Raw genomic sequence first — 19,694 nt, forward strand, 5'->3', positions numbered from 1 at the left:
ATACTAAAACGAGTTATCTCTGGGTAGGGAGGGATAAATGATTCCCAATTTCTTCTTTATAATTTTCTAACTGTCCAAATATTCTAGATGCAGATGGATGAGTCTAAGAGTCTAGAAAAATTTTAAATAATGATGAAACATTATGCAAAAAGCGTATACAGGGGCTGGCCCCGTGGCCGAGTGGTTAAGTTCGCGCGCTCCGCTGCAGGCGGCCCAGTGTTTCGTTGGTTCGAATCCTGGGTGCGGACATGGCACTGCTCATCAGACCACGCTGAGGCAGCGTCCCACATGCCACAACTAGAAGAACCCACAACGAAGAATACACAACTATGTACCGGGGGGCTTTGGGGAGAAAAAGGAAAAAATAAAAAAAATCTAAAAAAAAAAAAAAAAAGCGTATACAGAGGGGTTTTTTTGCTCCCTTATAAGATAATAAATAAAAATCCAATTATATTAAGGTTTTGGGAACTTAACTATAGGATAGTAGTTAATGTAGGACGGTGATTAGTCACAGTAATACAAAATCCATTTCGCTAGCTAACTAAGGCCTGTCCATTAACTTTGTTTTCAAATACAGCACCTTATTAAAACGTTACCGCCTTTACAAAATTACACGAACAATTCACATCCCCCTTGCCTAAAGCAAAATAACTTCAAAAAATAAATATAAATCACAGTCCTTTTAATCATTTTGGCTCAGAAATGACACTACCCAATTCTAAAAAAGAATAAGTTAGTCAAGTATTTCTCATTGGCCAAAAGAGAAAATATGACAATTTTTCACTTCAGATCAATTAGGTGTTATCTTTCTTCTGCCCAAAAGCATGAAATCTGAGATCTTTTCCTCTTATAACCCCAAGCCTGTCGTGAGGTGAGTTTATGGGTTTTATTACTAATCTAGCATATTTGAACAATAAGAGCTGTTATAATGGACACTCTGGTTGGAAAAACACTGTAAAAATGATCTTGAATATAAACCAGCATTAAAAAAAAACTTAACTGGCTCACTAAAATAGTCAAAGGAAAAAACCAAATGAAAAGAACATTCATTCCTTATTATTGCTTAGGTTTTAAAAAAATCCTAATTTTGAAGATTTTTCTTCAAAAAATCCTTTCTTGACTACAACTATATATGTGATCAGTACTGTACTAAACACCAGGGATAAGAGATGAGCAAGATATGATTTTAAATTCAAATGATGATGTGTTATGAAACCCTTCAAAGATAGGTATGAAATAGAAAGGTAAACATCTTCCTGTTGATTTACGACAGCTGAGGAAGATACTGAATCGTAGAAAGGAGACAGCTGTCCAGCAGCAAATAACCAAATATCTAGCACACTTATTGGAACAGAACAAGCACTCAAATATTTATTGAATGAATTTACACACAAAATGGAGAGGATTTCTGCTCTGATATTTAATGCCTTCAAGACATTTGCGATCTAAATATAATCATTACTTCCTCTGGGTTAAACAGATTAGATAATGGGTTATTCTTTAAAACCTGAATTTCAGTTGTCTTTGCAAATAATTACCAATAAAGTAAACCTGATATAACCACAACCACAAATCAGTCATCTTGTATTCAAAATAATTTCAAAATGTTTATGCCAAGGCCATAGGTGAATCAAAAAACAATGATGTACTTAATTCTTAATAAAGAAATTAAATAAATTAGAATACTTTACAACCTCCAATATATTCCAAAATAAGAATGAAGTGAAAACTTCCACATAATCATAAAATAAATGGTGCTAAGGTAAATTTAAGAGTTTTCTTTCAGTGTTTTAATCCTGGATGCTGATTTTTTAAAAATTTTCAAATAGGGTGTTTAGAAAAATTGATCTCATGTTATTTGCTCACCTGTCAGTATCCTCTCCCACTGTTTTTGTATAATTAAGGTTAATATATACTCAGGCTCAGAATATTTTTAAATAAGGACTACGATCTTTTTCTACTTGAATGTACTTTTAGTTATAAAGGGGCTATAAACAATCTTCTATTGAAAGAAGGAATTTAGTCTAAGCTACATATCATCTAAAATAGTTGAGAATAGCATGGGCAGCAGGATTAAATGAACATAGCTACAAATGTTAGCTTTTTTCTAACCATCTTCCCTTTCTGCTTGTGTATTGGTTAGCTACTGCTGCATAATAAATTACCACTAAACAGTAGCTTCAAACAACATTTATTATCTCAGTTTCTGTGAGTCAGAAATTTGGGAGCAACTTAGCTGAGTGGTTCTGGCTCATAGTCCTTCATGAGGTTGCAGTGAAGATATTACAGTGGCCCTCCTTTATCTGAGGTTTTGCCTTCTGCAGTTTCAGTTATCTGTGGTCAACCACAGTCCAAATATATTAAGTGAAAAATTCCAGAAGTCAGTAATTCTTCAGTTTTAAAGTGTGTGCCATTCTGAGTAGTGCCCAGGACATGAATTATCCCTTCGTCCAGTATCCATGCTGTACAGGCTACCTGTACACTTTAGTAGCTGTCTCAGTTATCAGATCAACTGTCTGGTATCACAGTACGTGTGTTCAAGTAACCCTGGTTTTACTTCATAATGGTCCCAAAGTGCAAGAGTAATGATGCTGGCAATTCGTATATGCCAAAGAGAAGCTGTCAAGTGCTTTCTTTAAGTGAAAAGGTGAAAGTTCTCGACTTAAAAAGGAAAGAAAAAAACCATATGCTGAGGTTGCTAAGGTCTATGGTAACTTTTACCATAATGTTCAGAAGAACATTAAAATGAATAGCCATTGTGTAATGGACATAGTGTTGGTATGTGAAAACTCTACTTTTTTAAGTTGAATTTTAACCAAATTTACTTTCATCACAGGAAGCAATTCAGAAAACGTTTCCCTAATTTTAGTCTCATATTTTGATTGATACCAGAACAAAATGGAACTCTGGAAAAGATTTAACTAAAAAAAATTTATTTTGCATTTTATTACGTATTTCTTATACTTAATTAACTGCAACTCACTATATTTTAAAAACAATGATTAAAAATCAATAAAATAATGTACAATAGGGGTATTGGCAATTAGGATACGTCCACCAAAAACAAATTAGATAAAAACAAAAACCTTAAAAATTACAAACCTGAAAAATATTTAAGGATACAGAAATATTATTACGTATTTAAGTGGGAAAAGAACAGACTATACTATAATGATAGCATAATAACACATGTGTACACACATTCATGTGTACAGAAAAAACCCAAAGGCTATATTTAAAAATATGTATGTAAAGGGGCTGGCCTCGTGACCGAGTGGTTAAGTTCACGCATACCACTGCACATGTTTGAATGCCGGGTGTGGACCTACACGCCGCTCATCAAGTCATGCTGTGGCGGCATCCCACATACAAAGTAGAGGAAGACTGGCACAGATGTTAGCTCAGGGACCATCTTCCTCAAGCGAAAAAAAGGAGAAGATTGGCAACAGATGTTAGCTCAGGGCCAATCTTCCTCACAAATTAAAAAATATATATATGGTTATCACTGATGGTAGCATATTTATGTTTATTTAAATTTTGCTATATTTGTCAAATTTTCTAAAATAGAAACATTTTGGTTTTATGATAACTGTTCATAAAACATTTTGCCATGTCTTTAAGCTACAACTATTTTTACAATAATATGAATAATTGATTATTAATACAAGGTATACATACAAACTTGGGTTCTTTTACAGTTATACTAAAACTATTAATACCTTTCACAGAAATTTGAAAAATACAGACAAGTACTGAAGAGAAAGCCCTATAGCTCAGAATCCCACAATCCAAAAGTAACCAACAAAAACATTTAACCTTTTAGCTGAGTAATGATGATAACATCACATAATTTTTGTGTTTTTATTATCAATATATTGCAAGCAAATAAATACCAAAAGTTTTCATGGTTGCATAACAAAGATATACCTTAATTAATTCAACCATTCTCATTCTCCTATTTAGATTGATTCTTATTTTTTATCATTATTTTATACACACATCTCCAAAACTTCATGTAAAAAATTTTTGTGCATCTCTATTTCCTTAGTATAGATTACTGGAAATTGATCCACTGGACCAACAGTCATGAATGTTTCTGTTTGTAAGGCTTTTAAAAAAATACATATCACCAAACTGCATTCTAGAAAAAAACCTACCAATTATGGAACTGCTTTCTAGAAAAAAACCTACCAATCTACATTTTCTCCAGCAGGGCATCAATCTGTCAATCTCATGGATAAATACACTGTGGGGTAGTTATCAACTTTCAAACTTTCGGTAACTAAAAAATGTTAATTAACACTACCTGCTGATTACCAGTGAGATAAAACAGAAGGATGTCCACATACTTACAACAATTTGAAATTCCTTTTCTGTGAATTTTTTATATAAGTAATAAAAGTACTTTGCTTACGGAATGGGGTGTCTTTGATGGTTAAATTTTGTTTTTTGTTCTTTTGTTTTTTTGGGGTTTATTTTTGAGGAAGATTAGCCCTGAGTTAACATCTGCCACCAATCCTCTTCTTTTTGCTGAGGAAGACTGGCCCTGAGCTAACATCCGTGCTGCGACGGTTAATTTTATTGGTCAACTTGGCCAGGCGACGGTCCTAAACTGTTCGGTCAAATACCAGTCTAAATGTTGTTGTGAAGGCGATTTTCAGATGTGACTAACATTTAAATCAGTAGACTCAGGGTTAAAAAGAAAAAAAAACTACCCTCCATAAAGTGGGTGGGCCTCATTTTGAAAAGACTTAAAGACTGAAGTTCCCCAAAGAGAAAGGAAATCGACCTTGAGACTGCCTTCTGACTCAAGACCAAAACATCAACTCACGCCCGAATTTCGAGCATGCATGCCTACCTGCCTACCCTGTGGATTTCAGACGTGCCAGCCTCCAATCACAACAGCCAATTAAACGAACAAACCAAATCAAACCAAACCAAAACAACTCCTCTCCTGTAAATACACACACACACACATATATATATACACATACACACACCATGTTGGTTACTATTTCTCTATATTTCCTGACAAATACGGTCTTAGACATTTTCTTAAAAATTTATATGAGCTGTTTATTTATTAAGGCTAGTGATTTCCTCTATATCTTTTATGTTTAGAAATTCCTTTCAAGCCAAACCACTTACTTGTAAGTCATCTTCTGCACCTTCAGCTTCATTTTTAAATGCTGGGCATCCTACAAAAAACAGGTAAAAGTTAATTTCAGCATAGGATTTTTGTCTCAGATTTTAGTGTTACTGATTAATTGATGATATCATTGTAATGCTGTATAAGAATAATCAGAGATCAATCTGGGAAGCCTGGCAACCAGTCAGGTATTGGCCACGTATACTTGCAAAGACTCTTATTTGTTAGAACAATAGAGAATAAAGGGATTGTTTTCCTCTTCTACAGGTAAATTCCCAGTTTCTTACTAAAGAGATGTTTTCTGTGAAAGTGTACTATCTCTAGCAAGCCCTGCCCATGATCCCTCCTAAACACTTCAACTGCTAGGCAGAGTATATACACCACGCCCCTCTGGTGTTCAGGTGACGCCAACATAGGATTTATTCATTTTTTCTAAATACTCTGATCCAGGAAACAGCATTTAGTATCCAAAACTAAGATTTTAGTTGCTTTCATAATGAAAGAAAATAAATGAGCCTCAATTCACTACTGATAATCAATGGCCAATTGTTGTTATTGACCTTTGTGCATTAATGTCTCTGTATAGGTTTTCATGGTGTCCAAGTGTGCCTTTAGTCCCAATAAACTAATAAGGAAGGATTTGTCCTAGCAAGTATTCTGAGTTTGTGCCACCCTTGAGATAAAGCTAGCATCAAGATGAGGACAAATCTGCCCTTTAGAAGGGGCTGCATAGTTTATTCTTATTGTCATGGAAGACTAAGTAAGCGAAATTTAATAGGATTGTTGAAAGTTAACACAATGGCTGATAAAAATGTTAAGCAACACGTTTAAGAAAATGTTCAAAAATAACGAGACAGGCTGAGTACTAGTCTATTCTACGTGGCTAAGAGTTTGTAACCTCCTCCTTATAAACTGTCTTTTAAAACATTAAACCCAAAATCTATTTGATCCTAGTGAAAGAACTTTGCTCTTAAGGGACATGAGTGTGGGCTTAAAAGTAATACAAAACTTTAAATAAACCATATAAATTCCAGCAGCCATGGATAATGATTTTCTTTTCAACATATTGGTTCTTCAACACTAGCTAAATATCAGAATCAAGTAGGGAACTTTTAAAACATGTTACTGATGCCAGAGTATAGTCCCAAAACAATAATGTCAGAATCTCTGTGGGGTGAGGCAAAGGGCATCACGTATTTTTAATTAAGTTCCTTGCAGTGGTTTGAGAACCACAACCACTGCTACAGAATCTGAGCATTCATATTTTTTTTTTCTAAATTCATAATACAACCATTTGACAAGTCCTCATCACATATGAAATGCATAGAAACTTCAAAAAAAAAAAAACAAAACAAAAAAAACAAAAAAGGAATGCCTCAGCTCCATTCCCCAGATAGTTTGATTCAAGTGGTATGGAGTGGGGACCAGTTATTCTATTTTTCAAAAGCCTCCCAGGTGATTCAAATGCACAGCCAACATTGACAATGCTGATCTAGGGAGAATTTATAGGTTTTTGTAATAAAAATCAAACGAGTGCTATAATTTCATGGAATGTTTTTCTGAATCGAAAATTAAAGACTGTTTGTTTACCAAACTCTTTAAAGTGGCTAATTATTTAACCACAGTTTTATGTACTATCAGTATAGATTTGTACTAAGCATTTCCATGTTCTTACCTATGGTCTATCTCATAATTAGTTCATTTCTTCTAATTTTCCAATTAAAATGTCATCTTCAAAATATACAAATTACAATGCTAACACATTTTGATTCAATTACTCTATATAGAAGCTTATTTCTATTAATAGAGATAATTTTCCTTCCTAATTAGAAAAACAAATCAAGTTTTAGTTATGACTTCTTTTGGGGGAAGAAATAGGTTTTAATGTTATTTTTTTTGTTGTTTAATTGAGCAGAGGCTAGTTTTATATGTAAATGTATTCTTTCTCCCTTAAAAACTTGCAAGCTTTAGAGTTAACTAACCATCAAGCAGATCGCTAAGATACACAAAGGGATAAATGGGGTTGTAGTCTCTGCTAATCCTCAATAATAAAATCAAGTAAAGAGTTAAGAAGGGATTTGTCATAGAATAACTGAAGTCTACATATATTTGCTTATTAGAAATTTTCTTTTCATCATTATCCAAACAAGGATTTGACTGATATAGCACACACACACGAGGATTTTGAAAGTTCTACCTGACTCTTCTCCTCTTCTTCAAGCTCTTATTTTAAAATACTTAACTTATCTGAAGGCTGCTGTTAATGGGCTCTTCAAGATAATACATGTAATTGGTATATACTGTAATGTGACAAATATAAAACAGACTAAGAAGCCCATTATTTTATCTTTACCTACAGTGAGCTTTCAAAGTCTGATCACATGCCACAAAAGCTGACTTGCTTAAAGTTACTCTACTCTACTATATATAACTGATAAACAAATTTAAAAAATAGTCAAGAAAACCTACCTTGAGAAATATCCTCTATAGCTCTTCGAATGCCTCTATCAAAAGCCCTAGCATCAGCAGGACTTTGAAAGGTAAGGCCAAATTTCTTGTCATCAATCTTCCAGTGGTGAAATGTTGGAGTGACCTTATTGTAAATGAGGTCTTTTTTAAGCATACATTCCAAAACCACCTGCCAAAAGTTAAATGCCAAAAATTACTATACATACATGAAATGCATCTGATGTAGCTCTTAAATACAAACTGAGGTGAGAAAAGAGCTATTAAATTTTAACAAGAACATTTCCCCCATATATTAACACAGAGGTCTTGATACTTAATCTAATTCACAAAGTCACTCAATACAGAAATCAAGATGCTATTAAGGAGGATTCTGGGAAGATGGCAGAGTAAGAAACACCAGGAGTCTCTCCCAGACCTAGACAACAATTGCACTGACAGCATCTGTCTGATGTAACTACGTTGGAACTCTGGAGTCTGTTGAAGGCTTGTAACTTCCAAGGGAAGACATGGACAGTAAATTGCAGTTAATTTCAGTCAGTTTCACCTATTAGTACAGTAGCAGCTCCCCATCCCCCACTCCCAACCCCATGGCAGGGAGCTATGTATGTGTTCCTGGAGCAGCTTGCACACAAATTACGGGAACAAAGGTGGGTAAAAAGGACCCTGTCCTCCAAATATCAGGGATCAGTGCTCTGGTCACTGACTACTGCTTCTCATCACAGAGGTGCAAAGAGGAGGGCAGCCATCATTTCTGTACCTTCCCTCATTGTTGTAAGTCCCTCATAATCAGAATGAAGTGACTTCCAGGGTTATTTAAAAGACCAGCACTCTTTTTTACCCATTGTATTTCACTTTTTCCCATTTGGGGAGACAGATACTAAAGACCAGGACATTCAAAAACAACTACAGAAAAATTAGAAAGTGACTATGCACACCTAGGGAAAGGTTCAGAAAAAGACAAAAGAAGACCTTAAGTTTATACCTCAAGCTGATCCTCCACACAGAGACAACTCACAACAATCCAAAAACCGGCAAACTCCAGAAAAGGGGCACAATCTAATATCCAGAGTTACCACATTGTTAGATTCAAATGTCCAGTGTTCAACAAAAAATTCCAAGGCACACAAAGAAACAGTAAAGTGTGGCCTGCTGAAATGAAAAAAAATAAATCAACAGAAATCGTTCCTGAAACAGACCTGATGCCAGATCTATCAGAGAAAGGCTTTAAAAAAAACTGTGTTAAAGATGATCAGTGAACTAAATGAAGATATGGAGAAAGCCAAGAAAATGATGTATGAATAAAATGGAAATATCAAAAAAAAGAGATAGAAAACCAACAAACAAAAAAACCAAACACACAAAACACACACAGACTAAAAAGAAATTCTGGAGCTGAAAAGAACAATAACTGAAATGAAAAACTCACTAGAGGGATTCAAAGTCAGATTTGAGCAGGCTGAGGAAAGATCAGTGAACCTGAAGATAGGACAATAGAAATTCTTGAGTCTGAGGAACAGAAAGAAAAAGGATTGAAAAGGGGCCAGCCCGGTGGCACAGTGGTTAAGTTAGCACGCTCTGCTTCGGCAGCCCAAGCTTCACCAGTTCAGATCCTGGGTGCAGACCTACACACCACTCAACAAGCCATGCGGAGGTGGTGTCCCACAAAGAAGAACTAGGAAGGATTACAACTAGGATACACAAGTATATACTGGACCTTTGCGGAGAAGAAAAAAAAGAGGAAGATTGGCAACAGATATTAGCTCAGGACCAATCTTTCTCACCCCCCTAAAAAAAAGCATACCTTAAAAAAATAAAGATTAAAGGAAAGCAAACAGAGCCTGGGGCACCTGTGGGACACCACCAAAAGGACCAAAATACACATTGTGGGAACTGCAGAAGAAGAGAGACAGAAAGGGGCAGAGAGAATATTTGAAGAAACAATGGTTGAAAACTTCTCAAATTTAATGAAATATATCAATATAAACATCCAAGAAGCTCAACAAACTCCAAATAAGATGAACTCAAAGACAGCCACACAGAGACAGAGAGAATCTTGAAAGCAGCAAGAGGGAAGAGAATTGTCACATACAAGGGAAACTAAACAAGAATATCAGATTTCTGTTCAGAAACTTTGGAGGCCAGAAGATAGTGGGTAGATATATTCAAAGAGAAAAAACTGTCAACCAAAAGTCCTATATCCGGCAAAACTGTCCTTCAAAAGTGTGGAAGAAATTAAGACAGTCCCAGATAGACAAAAGTTGAGGGGTTTGTCATCATTAGATCTGCCCTGCAAAAATGCTTAAAGGAGTCCTACAAAGTGAAATGAAACGACACTAGATGGTAACTTGAAGCCATATGGAGAAATAAGGATCTCAATAAAGGTAACTACACGAGCAATTATAAAAGCAGTACTATCGTAACACTGGTTTTTAATTGCACTTTGTTTTCTATTATATTTAAAAGACATTTAAAGAAAAAAATTATTAGTGCAAAAGCTAGTTATTACTGTAACTTTGGTTTGTATCCACAAAATTTAAGAGACTAATGCATTTAAAAGAAGTATTAGTTTATATTTCTGGGCACAAAATGTATAAGGATGTAATTTTGTGACATCAACAACCAGAAAGGGTGGGAACAGGGCTGTAAAGAAGCAGAGTTTTTGTACGTTATTGAAGTTAAGCTGATTTATTTATTTATTTTTTTTAAGATTTTTTTTTTTCCTTTTTCTCCCCAAAGCCCCCCGGTACATAGTTGTATATTCCTCGTTGTGGGTCCTTCTAGCTGTGGCATGTGCGACGCTGCCTCAGTGTGGTTTGATGAGCAGTGCCATGTCCGTGCCCAGGATTCGAACCAACGAAACACTGGCTTGCCTGCAGTGGAGTGCGCGAACTTAACCACTCGGCCATGGGGCCAGCCCCTGAAGTTAAGCTGATTTAAATTCAAATTCAAGTGTTAAAACTCTACCTTGTTAATGTAATCTCCATGGTCACCACAAAGAAAATAGCTATAGAATATACACAAAAGGAAATGAAAAAAACATTTAAATGTTTCACTATAAACAATCAACTAAACACAAAAGAAGATAGGAATGCAGGAAATGAGAGGTAAGAAAGCTATAAGGCATATAGAAAACAAATAGCACAAGACAGAAGTAGGTCCCTCCTTATTAGTAATTACTTTATATGTAAATGGATTACACTCTCCAATCAAATAACAGAGATTGGAAGAATGGATAAAAAGCACATGATCCAACTATATGCTGCCTACACAGAACTCACCTTAGATACAAAGGCACAAACAGGTCAAAAGCGAAAGGATAGAAAAAGACATTCCATGCAAATAGTAACCAAAAGAGAGCAGGGGTGGCTAGACTACTATCAGATGAAACAGACTTAAATCAAAAAGGTTACAAGAGACAAAGGAGAACATTGCATATTAATAAAAGGTTCAACAGAGCAAGAAGATATAACACTAAACATTTATGCACCTAATGACAGACCATCAAAAAATATACAAAGCAAAACCCAGCACAGTTGAAGGGAGAAATAGACAGATCCACAATCATAGTTGGAGATTCAAAGCCCCCTCACAATAATCAACAGAACAACCAGACAGAAGGTAAATAAAGAAATAGAGGACTTAACACAATAAACCAATTAGACCTAACAGACATCTACAACACACTCTACCCAACAACAGAATACACATTCTTCTGAAGTGCACATGGGACATTTTTCAGGACACACCATATGAAAAGGCCAAAAATTAAATCTTAATATATTCAAAAATACAGATATCATACAAAGTATATTCTCGGACCACAACGGGATGAAGTTAGAAATCAATAACAAAAGGAAAACTGGAAAATTCACAAAATTTTGTAAAACAACACACTTTTAAACAACCAAGCGATCAAAGAAGAAATCACAAGCAACATTATAAAATACTTACAGACTGAAAACAAAAACACAACTTACCAAACCTTATGGGACACAGTGAAAGTGGTGTTAAAGGGGAAATGTACCGCTATAAACGGTTATACTAAAAAATAAGTGGGAACCGCCCTGTGCCCAAGTGGTTCAGCATGGCACTCCACTTCGGTGGCCTGGGGTTTGCTGGTTCAGATCACGTGTGGGGACCTACACACCGCTTGTCAGGCCACGCTGTGGTGGCATCCCCCACACAGAAGAACTAGAATGACCTACAACTAGGATATACAACTATGTACTTGGGCTTTGGGGAGGGAAAAAAAAAAAAAGAGGAACCAAAGTCAGAAATAAATTGAAAATCTGAAAAATCTGAATAGATCTATAACTAGTAAGGATATTGAATCAGTAATCAAAAACCTCTAAACAAAGAAAATCCTGGACCTGATGGCTTCACTGGTAAATTATATCAAACATTTAAAGGACTTATACCTATACTTTTCAAACTTTTCCAAAGACCTGAAGAGGAGGGAACACTTCCTAACTCATTCTATGAGACCAGCATTACCCTGATACCAAAGCCAGACAAAGACACTACGAGAAAAGTACAGACCAATTTCCTTGTGAATACTGATCCAAAAATCTTCAACAAATACTAGCAAACCAGATTCAGCAGCCTATTAAAAGGACTATTTACACTGTAACTAAATGGGATTTATTCCTGGACTGCAAGAATGGTTCACCAGATGAAAACTGATCAATGTAATATGCCAAATGAACAAAATGAAAAAAAAACATGTGATCATCTCAATTGATGCAGAAAAGCATTTGACAAAATTCAACATCTTTTTATGATAAAAACACTCAACAAACTAGAACCATAAGGAAACTACCTTGACGTATTTGAAAACAGTGCCAAGACCATTCAATGGGGGAAAGAGCAGTCTTTCCAACAAATGGTACTGGAAAAACTGAATATCCACGTGCAAAAGAAGGAAGTTGCATCCTTACCTAACACTATATACAAAAATTAACTCAAAATAGATTAAGGACCTAAATAAGGCCTAAAGCCATAAACCTCTTAGAAGAAAACATAGGACAAAAGCTTTACGACCTTGGATTTGGCAATGATTTCTTAGATATGATGCCAAAGGCACAGGTAACAAAAGAAAAAATAATTGTGTATTACTGCTCACTTTTTCCCAACTCCATGTCTTATTGATTGAAATCAGCTATGGTGGGAGTATGTAAATGCTCTAAATCATTGCCTTTTTCCCCTCTGTTGGAGAGCTGATTGTTAAACCTTTACCAGGATATCACTGAATATAACAATTGTTGGTAGTAAGTCTTGTTAATTCTGAAATAAGTAACCAAGAAGGTGACTGAATTCTGTCCTGCCTGCTTAGAGACAAAGTAATGAAACTGTCTGAAGAGTTTTGTTTCCTACACTTCGATGATTCTACATGTATTAGAAAAGAATGAACAAGTATCTAGGGCTTTTACATGCCAGCACTTTGCCATGGCATTTTGTAAAAATTTACTATTTGTCACAACAATCATTTTGCAATAATAATAAAATTCATAATTAAATTAAATTCTGGAATTCAAGAAGTTGAAATTGGTGTTATAGATTACTGCAACGTTTTTACTGTATTCTTAAACAGTGGGAGAGTAATATGCATTTTGGAAAACGATGCTAAATTGCCATTGTTAAAAAAGGGGAGGACATAAACAACTAGTTTGGTCCTATAGTTATTATTACATGAAAATATCACTAAATTAATTTTTAACACATGAAAATATTGCTGAACTAACCCCTATCTTAAATTTTCCAATGCTGTATTCCAACTATTTTCTCTCAGATAAATAAAATCTCAACATGATCTACACTCATCTCTACCACTTGTTCACAAAGGGCATCTATTTTTTAGAGGCTCCCAAAACACAAAGAGAAGTGAGTTTTAAAAATGGGCTTTAAAATACATTGAGGAAATGGGGAGGATAATGAAGTAGCTCTTTGACTCACACAAATACCTTTGCAAGAAGATGTTCCACCTAAGTCATGTAAATATTGAGGTTACACATCCCACCACACACGGTAATTCTAATAGTAATGGGCATATAGGAAGTAGAATTCAATGTTTACCACATTCATGATTGGCATAATTAGCAAACAAACTGTAGACAACGGCAATTACATTTCTGCTAAGAGATTACAACCAATCAATCCAACATCACCAGGTGAGTTATTTGCTCTGTAGGAAAAATAAAGTAACAGGATAAATTATTTCTGGCCAATAGGGAGTTATATCTATTAATTACCAATATAGTAAACTAAAAGGTACTCTACTGGCCTGAAGCAGTTACAACTCTCCCAGAATACAAAATGAAATGAATAACTGTAAGTTCTGCTAAGACTATCCTAAAAGTAAATGCCAGAAACCATTAAAAATATAATCTTACAAATATTTTATATACAGTTGTTAAACCTGAAACACGTCTTTAACAAATTCTAACTAATAGTTGAATATACTTCTTTCTGGGCTTAAGGAGTTCTGGAAATACATGAATTTCATCAGACCTCTATGATAACCATGAAGGACATTTATAAATTAGAGTAAAGATAAATTTAAAAGTAGATCAGTGGGCCTGGCCTCATTCCTACCCAACAGATAGATTAAATTACTAAACAGAAAAGACATCAAGAGTGTAAACAGCAAATGTAAAATGAATATTAAATGTAAGACTGGCTCAACAAGAATAACTACAAAAGAATATGCTGCCAAAGAAATTTGACATCAATAACCCTTAACTGACCCATTAAGAATGTGGCTAATTAACAACGAAGAACAAATTAAAGAGTCATGTTGTAGAATCAGTACTAGAACTTTCTGAATATTTGATCATCTACAAGTATACTGGGATTAGAAATGAAGCATTATTATAAAGGAAAAAGTAAACATATAATGAAAAATTTTAAAACTAGAAAAAGAAACAACAAATTCAAAAGCACTTAAATGTTTATTCTGACTACACTCAAAAAAACCTTTTTTAGACTTTTACATACCAACAGACCTAACCAGGTTGGAGCAGAATACAACTGCTGCAAAGGGACTGGCTGAAGCCAGCTTCAGGAAGGGGACTGTAATAATGAAGGAGGAAAAATACAACTATGTAGGGTATTTGGTAGGACAGCTTTGCATTCCTATACAGATCTAAACACAACTAAGTTGGTTAAGACATACAAGTCAAAATTCTTTTCTGGCTAGATAAATACTTCTGGAACCATGAATATTTTAATAAGATCTTAGTCTTTCAATCTAGTGGTAACAAAAAAGAACATTTATTCTTTTAGTTTCTTCTGTTTAAGGCTAAATAGATGTTATTTATGAAAAAAATACAGATGAACAGGTGAACTTTAAATAGAAAGAAAAGTGAAACTACTGTTAGCATAAATATATTGAAATCTGATATAGATGAAGGGAAAGAGGGAAGAGTAAGGCTAAGAGTTAAAAAAGAAAGGCGAAGAAGAAAGGTGGTTAATGAGAATGGAGATTTACATGAATGAAAAGTGTCCAAAATAAAGTCACCAAGGTATGAATAACAGAAGGAGCAGGAACAGGACACATACACTTCCCAAGAAGAAAAATGTTAGCTCTGTGTGAGAGGAATTTGGTAGCAATTAATTAAGCTTGTGGGCTTTGCAGCTAAGACCAGCTGGGTCCCATCCCGTCTCTACCACTCATTATCCATCTGGCGGTTGAGAATTAAATGAGGTAATGCATACAGAGTACTCAAATAGTGCCTGACACATAGTAAACTTTCAATAAATATTAGTAGTAATGGTGATGTTGGTCACCAAGTGATGCCACGAGCCCATAATAGAACAGTTGCTATGAGAGGCTGGTATGTCATTTATGAGGGGAGACCTTTTCTGAGGATGGGAATGGGGAGAGTATGAATGATAAATAAAGGTACTCAGGACCTCAAAGAGTTTACACTCTGAGGAGCTTAAGTGAACGGATTCTAAAGGTACTGAAAACATTTCAATCTCCAACCTTTTTCCTTCTTCTGAAAGAAATTCTAGGATATTTTATAGAGGAAGCAAAAAGAAAGAAAAAGAAATGCCACAGTCACTAAATAACTAAAACTTCTGAAGATATATTCCAAGTTATTTTGGGAAATATAGAGTAAAACTCCCACCATAAAATTACTGGACTGTTTGCCAGAAGCATTTAAAATAGACCAAGCCAAAAATGGGTACAAGTGCATTTTTGTTTCACTAATAACAACTAATAATTTGGGACAGCAGAGTAAAATTAAATATGTACTTTCAAACTACTATGTACTTTATTACAGTTGCTACCTTACAAGTAGATAATTACATGTTTACAAGTAGTATTATCTAAGAAGTAAGCTAAGTTGGTAACGAGACAAAAAAAATTTACTAGTAATTTTCTGAAATATGAGTCCAAGGTTCATTTTTGAAATAAAAATTCCAAACTCAAATTAAATTACTTGATAACCAAAATCAATAGCTGGTATCTCAAACAGTTCTCTCATATTATGACTTTTTGTTTTCCGGACAATATAAAAACTAGTAGTATCCTTTATATAAAGGAAACCAAGGCATTCTATGAAATTATATTATCAAATACATATTTTTAGCAACTTTCTATTAAGAAAAACTTGTGTTTAATGCTGTGTTCTGAGCTGAGTGGGATTTTAGAATATTTAAAAAAAATGTTTTAAAGTAACAGAAGAAACAACGGCAATGTTTTTCGCATAATAACAGTCAGCTACCACAAAAAGAAGAGAGGCAGTCAGCATTCTTTACACATGTCTGTGTCATGAAAGAAAGACTGAGGAACTGCTCCAGAATACAGCAGAGTAAAGACACACGACAGCTAAATTCTACGTGATCTTGTACTGAAGGAACAAAAATGTTATAAGAACATCTCTAGGACAGTTGACAAAACTGTAGATTAAAGTACTGTATTCTAAATAGAATAATTATACTGTGATTATCTAAGAAAATATCCTCATTCTTAGGAAAAATACACTGATGTAGTAAAGGGTAAAAGTTGGGATGTATGCAACTTACTTCAAATACAGTCATGCACCGCATAATGCTGTTTCAGTCAATAACTGACCACATATATGATGGTGGTCCCATAAGATTAATACCATATAGCCCAGGTGTGTAGTAGGCTATACCATCTAGATTTGCCTAAGTACACTCTATGATGTTTGCACAATAATAAATTACTCAGAATGTATCCGTTTCTTTAAGCAATGTGTGACTGTAGTTCAAAAACAAGTAAGAGTGTGTGTGTGTGTGTACTGGGGGAGGGAGAGAGAGAACAAAACTAACATGGCAAAAGTTAAAAACTAGTGAAACTGAGTAAAAGATGTATAAGAGTTGTTGTACTATTAAAATTTAATTAAAAGTTTAATTAAAAATTAAAAGCTAAAAGTTGATTGTTTGCAAAGACCAGTGAAATGAACAAATAAAAAAGGCCCAAAAGTACAAACAAACAATGTTAGAATGAAAAGGGGAACAAAACTGAAGGTACAGCAAAGATTTAGAAACTAATAAAGAATACAATTTAAGGTTTTATGACGCAAATTTGAAAACCTAAGTGAAATAGTTGATTTCCTAGAAAAACTATAATTTACCAAAACTGATTGAAAAAAATTAGAAAACCCTTAGAGACCTGAAACCATTAAAGAAAGTGAATCACTAGAAAATAAGACGGAGAGGGGATGAGGGAACGGGAGGTGAGATCCACTGGGATTCGAACAGCGCCTGTGGGAAACAGGTCAAGTACTAGGAGCCACAAGCAAGAAGGCCACCCTCTGTAGAGAATTTAGGGGTGATTACTACCAGCAAAGAGGGGAGGGAACTGTCACAATTGAATTCTAATTAGGACACTGCCCTGACTAACTCTGAGTAGCCACACTAAAGAAGATCACAAAATTACTGGGCACACAAAATACTCCCAGCTTCTTTACTTGTCTCCTTCCCAAACCCCTACTGGCTGAGGGACCTCTGAACTGCCAGAATTAAACTAAACAAGCTTAAACAATTCTCTTCTCCCTCAACAGGATCTGCATAACTTGGAGAGGGGCCCATACAATTCTGATGGAATCAATGTTAATGATCTAAGGATTTAACAGACATGAACCTTTATTAAGCGATTCATACAGTAATATCTATATAACACAAAAACATTTCGGAAACACAAGAATATCCAAAAACATGATAGTTGGAGATCTTCAGCCTTTGAGTTGAAGTAGACAAAAAAAAAGAATATACTAAAGATTAAACTTTATAAATTCAAACCTTTCTATTACGGTGAACTGAATCCTTTCAAAGGGTATGGATGTTGGAATGAGGAACAGGCTCAAAGCAATAATTCAAGTTCCTACCTCAAGATACTAGAAAAAGAAGAGCAAAATAACCCCAAAGCAAGCAGAAGGAAGAAAATAACAAAAAACAAAAGTCAATAAAATTGAAAATAGAGGAGAAAAAAAATCAATGAAAAAATCTGGTTTAAAAATAACCAATAAAATCGATAAAGCTGTAGCAAGATTGGCAAATAAAAAACGAAAATACAAATCACCAATTTCAGGAATAAAACAGGGGATTACTGCTAAAGATCCCATAGCCTTTAAAAGAATAATTGAGATACTAAGAGCAACTTTATACTCATAAGTTAGACAACCTGGAAGAAGATATGGGCCAATTCTTTGAAAATCGTATATATCAAAACTCAACCAAGAGCTTTGGTTTTATCATCAACCAAAGATAAAACAGTTAACCTAAATAGTCCTATAACCATTAAAAAATTGAATTTGTAACTTAGGAACTCTCAAAAAGAGATCCCTCTACACTGAGATGGTTTCACTGGAGAAGTCCACCAAATATTTAAGGAGAAACTAACATCATTTTACACAATCTCTTCTAGAAAACAGAAGAGGAGAGAACAACTCCCAATTCATTTTATGATGTGAGTGTTACTTTGATGCCAATATCCGACAAAGGTAGTACCAAAAAAGAAAATGACAAACCAATATCTCTCATGAACTTAAACACAAAATTCCTCAACAAAATAGCAGCAAATCAAATCCAACAATATATAAAAAGATTATAGACCATGACCAAGTGGAATTTATTCCAGGTACACAAGCTGGGTCATCATTCAAAAAGCAATCAATGTAATGTACCACATCAATAAGCTGAAGATGCAATTATATCAAGTGACACAGAAAAAGTATTTGGCAAATTCCAACACCCAACCATGATAAAAATTATCAGCAAGTTAGGAACAGAGAATTATCTCAACTCAGTAAAGATCATCTATAAAAAAAAAAACCCCTATAGCTAACATCATATTCAAGGATGAAAGACAACGTGTTTCTACTAAGATCTGAGCAAGGCAAGGATGTCCACTATTACCACTCTTTTCAACACAGAACTGGAAATTCTAGTCATTGTAATAATGGAAGAAAAAGAAATAAAAGGCATACAGACTGAAAAGGAAGAAACAAAACTGTTTGTATTTGTAGGTACATGATTGTCTATGTTAAAAAATCCCAGAGAGTCTACAAAAAACCCTCATAATTCAGTAAGGTAACAGGATACAAGATCAACACACAAAAACTAATCACATTTCTATACACATACAATGAGCATGTACTAAATTATAAACACAATAAGGTTTACAACCGCTCCAAGAAAAATGAAACATTCAGGTATATTCTTAAAACACATATAGGATCTATATGCTGAAAATCACAAAATGCTAATGAAAGAATTCAAAGACCACCTAACCAGAGACACACCACATCATGGATTGGAAGAGTCACACAGTAAAGATGTCAATTCTCCCTAAATTGACCCACAGGTTTAACAAAGTTACTATGAAAATCTCAGCAAGGATCTTTGCAGACATAGACAAGATCATTCTAACATTGATCTGGAAAGGCACAGACCCTAGAACAGCTAAAATAATCTTGAGACAGAAGAACACAATGGGAGAAATGTCTCTACCCAGTATCAGGGCTTACAATATAGCTACAGTAATACAGTGTGTGATACTTATGAAGGGATAAACAAAAGAGAAATGGAACAAAACGGAGAACGT

The 19,694-nt window shown here is 34.6% G+C and overlaps 1 protein-coding gene across 2 annotated transcripts in view; it reads right to left on the reverse strand.

Moving 5' to 3' along the window:
• The window catches only part of SPRED1 (sprouty related EVH1 domain containing 1), a 118,944-nt gene that overhangs the window by 35,535 nt on the left and 63,715 nt on the right, over positions 1–19,694 (reverse strand). For both annotated transcript variants that reach the window (XM_070625661.1, XM_008534205.2), the window contains 2 exons: positions 7,619–7,787; positions 5,149–5,198 (listed from right to left, as the gene is read on the reverse strand). In XM_070625661.1, the coding sequence (XP_070481762.1) occupies positions 5,149–5,198; positions 7,619–7,787 (219 nt within the window). The remainder of the gene's footprint in view (positions 1–5,148; positions 5,199–7,618; positions 7,788–19,694) is intronic.

This window comes from Equus przewalskii, chromosome 1 (genome assembly GCF_037783145.1).
Source record: "Equus przewalskii isolate Varuska chromosome 1, EquPr2, whole genome shotgun sequence".
Lineage (NCBI taxonomy): Eukaryota > Metazoa > Chordata > Mammalia > Perissodactyla > Equidae > Equus > Equus przewalskii.